The sequence below is a fragment of the Macrobrachium nipponense genome, chromosome 22 (assembly GCF_015104395.2).
Source record: "Macrobrachium nipponense isolate FS-2020 chromosome 22, ASM1510439v2, whole genome shotgun sequence".
NCBI classification, from domain to species: Eukaryota; Metazoa; Arthropoda; class Malacostraca; order Decapoda; family Palaemonidae; genus Macrobrachium; species Macrobrachium nipponense.
This window is the reverse complement of record NC_087213.1, coordinates 23,113,198-23,117,911: the sequence shown is the minus strand read 5'-3', so window position 1 is coordinate 23,117,911 and position 4,714 is coordinate 23,113,198. Positions and strand designations below refer to the sequence as shown.

Sequence of the window (4,714 nt, the reverse complement as noted above, 5' to 3'; positions counted from 1 at the left end):
CAAGAAGGCAAATGCACCTTATGAGGAAACAAGGTGACAGTTCTTTCGTAGCCTTCCATCAGAGGGGGAGACGGCAAAATACTCAAGAGCCCTGATTTGTCACTGGGGGGATGAATGCGTATGATGCTCGATCATTCGATCAACGACCCTCCTCCCCCTTTTACGCTCACCCGACTCGCCGGGGGAGGCGGTGGGCGTAATCGGGTAGGATGAATTACAAACCTGCTCTCTCTCTCTCTCATCCTAAGCCGGACCCACGGTCTTCTATTCTATCTATTCTAGACCGTGGCCGGACCCAACGCTACTCTCCCTATCGGTGACTATCTTCCGCAGACCCTTCAAGAAACGAGAGCTCGTTTGCGTCGAACAAGGCCTCCGCCTTTGGCCACATGCATGGAGAAAGTAAAAACGACCCGACACAATAATAATAATAATAATAATAATAATAATAATAATAATAATAATAAACGCATCAGAACCAAAAACGAGAGTAAATAGTATATATCAATGAGCTCGCTATACGAGATACCGATTACCGGCGAAAACTCCAAGAGGAAATTTTCATAATGAATTTTTAAATTCACTATAATAAAAGCCAAAATTATTGTTACATCTTTGTTCAGATGGCAATTTACCTCTGATATACGTAACTGCATAAAAATTATAGGCGATGAAATAAAATGGTCCTGGTGGACAGCCAATTTACTTTTATTTCAGATAGCACCGAATAGAGCAAAGACGGCGTAATCCAAGGGGTCAAAATCAAATCAGGGAAAAAAACAGTAATCATGTATAAAGAATTTTCTCATCAGTGATCAAAGGCGCGCTCATCTGTCACGTAGCCATCAGATTCATGTCACGAGGATGCGAGTATCAAAAGTGAATAACTGAGATGGACGCCTTTTAAAAACCCTGGCATTCCGACAATGGCCTTCGTATCGATTGTGTGGTGGACATCTTCGCTAGAGCGGCCACCTGACGGAAAACTGAACACTCGTCGTCAGCGGCAAAAAGAATGGAATGCCGAAACGAATGTGCCACGAGCTCTGCTTATCGGAGGCGTCATCGTCAACTGGTCTTCTCGTGGGCGCTCCCAACACAAGTACATACCCCCGAATACTGTTTACCAACAGGCCACCAGCACGTTTTACGCGACAGTAAGGTGGTCAGTCAGCATCCTCCTCTACCTACCACCCAAGGTGCCAATTCCTTCTACCCACTAAACACCATTAGCCGGCCCCAACCCCCCTTCCCCAATCCTCCTCCGCTCTCACCTCCCCATCAGCTGCGGTGGCAGGCATGTAATCCCTTCCACGCTTCCCCGTTGGAGAGTAAGCGACCCTAACAAATGGGAGGAGGCACTCGTGTCCACAGACTCTCCCTCCCTCACTCCCTCAACAATTTCATTTCAATTTGATCTCATTCTTGTTAATCATTCCATTACTCTTCCAGATTTCCATAAAGGAATAATAAAAGACTTTTCTTTTATTTTAATAACAAAGCCATTACTGCTTGGATTTGTAGCCATAATTCATTAGATCTATTTTCGAAAAATGTGCCACAGAGAGAGGGAGAGTATCTTAAATACGAACGTTTTCATTCAGTGAATACATATTTATACCTTTATCAAAAATTAGAAAAACTGAACGAGAAAAGAAATTACATCCAATAATGCTCTTCTATAGAACTTTTAATCCCGTAAATCTCCAACTAGAACTTCTGAGCTGCCCTGGGGGTGTTTTGCATAAGAAAAACACTTGAACATTTTTCAAAGGAAGGATCATGGCCATACAATAAATAATACAGTTATATGCAGACAGAATTTAAACTAACATTATAACTAAGATCGCGTTAAAAAAAATTAAAATATCACAGTCCTCCGCTCACCAGTCGTCAAGACAGGAAATTACATGGCGTTAGAGTGTATGTATGTGTATATATATATATATATATATATATATATATATATATATATATATATATATATATATATATATATATCAGGAATGCCAAGCCACCATTGGGAATTAAATGGAAAGTAGAATAATACCATATTTCAGGTAGTATCTTTACCTACAGTTTTAAAGGTGGAGATAATTCTCCTCTGTCCCCTCTCTCATAATATACGCAAGCAAACATATGTCACATATAAAAAATATATATATATATGACTGATCTCGTTAAATTTAGAACTATCGTTTAACATTAATTTCTTATAGTATTATACCTTCAGAATAACATAAGGAGAGAGAGAGAGAGAGAGAGAGAGAGAGAGAGAGAGAGAGAGAGAGAGAGAGAGAGAGATTGAGAGAGATTAAACAACTTAAGTGCATATGCCTCGACCAAAATTTGAATCCGCTGGGTTAGATAAAATGGTGCGTTATGTAGACTGTCTCCTTAGCAGAGGGCAAATCCGGATAAAAAAAATTTACATACAAAACCCGAATGCCCGAAATCCCCCCCCCCCCCTCTCTCTCTCTCTCTCAAAATGTCAATGTCAAAAACTAACGATGAACACATATCTATGTGCTAACGTCGCTGAATCCCGTGAGACCTCTCCTCGTTCTACCGAGAGGAAACCTACCGACCTACCCTTGATAGGGGCAGAATGACGCCAGAGGAATGACTATGCCTAAGCATTGGCTGGGTCGGAGGGCATCGTTTGCCTCACCCTTCAGTTCCTTATTCAGCCAGTTCAGTTACTCAGGCCTAACATCCTTGTTCAGCCAGTTGCTCAAGCCTGTGTCAATGCTCCACGTGTTATAATAGTGAAGGTGACATCACGTTCCCTGCAACTTTTAGCAAGAAAAAATTATGAAAGAAACTATCTCCCTAGGCATTTCTCTTGAAAATTCCAATTGAGTCTGTAATCCCCTCCCCCACCCAGCCCAATCGACTTTAATTTAACAAAGCATAAAAGGGAAACAAACACGTAAGGCATTTGGCATAACTCCAAATACAACACACAAACAAAGCAATAACCATCATTTAATTTATGTAGTCCATATTTACTTTTACAGTGAAAAATACTGGATCTCAGGTCAGTTCATACAACGGTTAAAAGACCACCACCACATGAAACAAAAATCTGAAGAAAAAAAAAAATTCTCCAGACAGGGAGGGACTCAGACCCTCAGCCCTGATACCCAGCTCTACTCCCAAATGAATAAATGCATGTGTAAACAAACAATGATAATTACCTGAAGAAGGCCGGGTTCATGGGTCCCGGAGGGCCACCTGGCCCATGCATGGGGATTCCAGGCCCGGGTCCACCAGGACCGGGGCCGCCCATCATGCCAGGGCCAGGCCCTCCGGGTCCGGGTGGGCCTTGCGGTCCGTTGGGCATCCCATGGGTTGGCATACCCGGACCTCCAGGTCCCGGTCCCGACACGACAGGTCCAGTTGGTCCCGCTGGTCCTCCAGGTCCCCCAGGGCCGCCTGGACCGTGGAAGAAGCCAGCGGATGAGCCCGGTGGGCCATGACCCGGATGTGCCCCGAGTCCTCCTGGTCCCCCCTGCGGGCCATGGGGCATATTGCCCGACCCAACAGGGGCGGTGTCCCCGCCTATGGGAGCAGTAGGGCCCGTGGCACCGGGCATCATGTGCGGGGCTGGGGGTGGCAGGCTGTCATGGTCCCCTGGGGCCCCCAACCCCGTGGTGACGGGTTGCTTGCGTCGACCCGTCTTGATGGGCATATAGCAATGTGTTCAGCCGTCTGTGGCGGCGGCCAGCATAGAGCGCGGCCCTGGCCACCTCCTCCTCCTCCTACTCTTCACTTTGTCCACTAAACCATGTGGTCGGCGCCACCCATTGTCACTACTCTTTCTCTCCCCTCCTTCTCCTCCTGACTTGTTTCTCCTTCCCCTGTGTTGTCCAATTTTCACTTTCTTGGTAACACTGTGTCGCTACTTTTCAAATTAAAAAAGGAAAAAAAAAAAAAAATCACCCTGGCCTCAAAGGTTCTGCACCGATGACGGCACTCCAGTCGCCTTCGGAGTTACGTCTTGGCCACACAGCAGAAGAAGAAGAGGAGGAGGAGGAGAAGAGGTCAACAACGCCACAGAAATCAAAGAGTAAAAACGCCACCACCACCTCTTCATCCAGTTGACGCTCGATCACAACGACGGCGACGACGACGATCAGTCCCAACGAAAGACGACTGAGGGGCCAGAATCGGCCCCATGCACACTGCGAACGTCACGGGAGCCACCTCCAGAAAGACCTCTCGAGATGGGAAGGCATCAAGACCACCACACACGTAAAAGCTACCCGTTGGGGAGAAAGACGATCAAAAAAATCTTAGCACGAGTCGACGTCTGAGCGCGGAAACGGCGGCAACGGGACCGCTGGTAGTGATGATCGGAGAGTCCCCGGGTGACTGTCTGTAGTGTAGCTGCCGCGGCTGCCGCTGCTGCTGGAGTGGTGGAGATGGTGGAGGAGGAAGGAGGAGGACGTTGTTGGTGGCGGTGGGATTCGCTAGCGCGCTTCTCGCTTTGCTCTCTCTCTCTCTCTCTCTCTCTGTGCGTGTGTGTGTATGTATGTATGTGTACGCGTGTGTTCGCCTCTCTCACGCGCACACTTCGTTCTCCCTCTCTCTTTCTCTTGTCTGCCTCTCTATTCTCTTCTGCACTGTGCCGCTCTTACTGCTTCTCTCTCGCTGTGTACGTGTTACTCTCTCTCTCCCTCTCCCTCTCTCTCTCTCTCTCTCTCTCTGC

At 46.9% G+C, this 4,714-nt stretch overlaps 1 protein-coding gene across 8 annotated transcripts in view; it reads right to left on the bottom strand.

Moving 5' to 3' along the window:
* The window catches only part of LOC135198543 (LIM domain-binding protein 2-like), a 90,703-nt gene extending 86,070 nt beyond the window's left edge, over positions 1-4,633 (bottom strand). For 3 of the 8 annotated variants that reach the window (XM_064226222.1, XM_064226224.1, XM_064226223.1), the window contains exon 1: positions 3,201-4,632. In XM_064226222.1, coding sequence (XP_064082292.1) covers positions 3,201-3,694 — 494 coding nt within the window. In that variant the 5' untranslated portion in view covers positions 3,695-4,632. Of the gene's footprint in view, positions 1-3,200 lie in introns of all 8 variants that reach the window. The other 5 variants (XM_064226225.1, XM_064226218.1, XM_064226219.1 and 2 more) reach the window with 5 other exon arrangements.
* Positions 4,634-4,714: the final 81 nt, after the last annotated feature.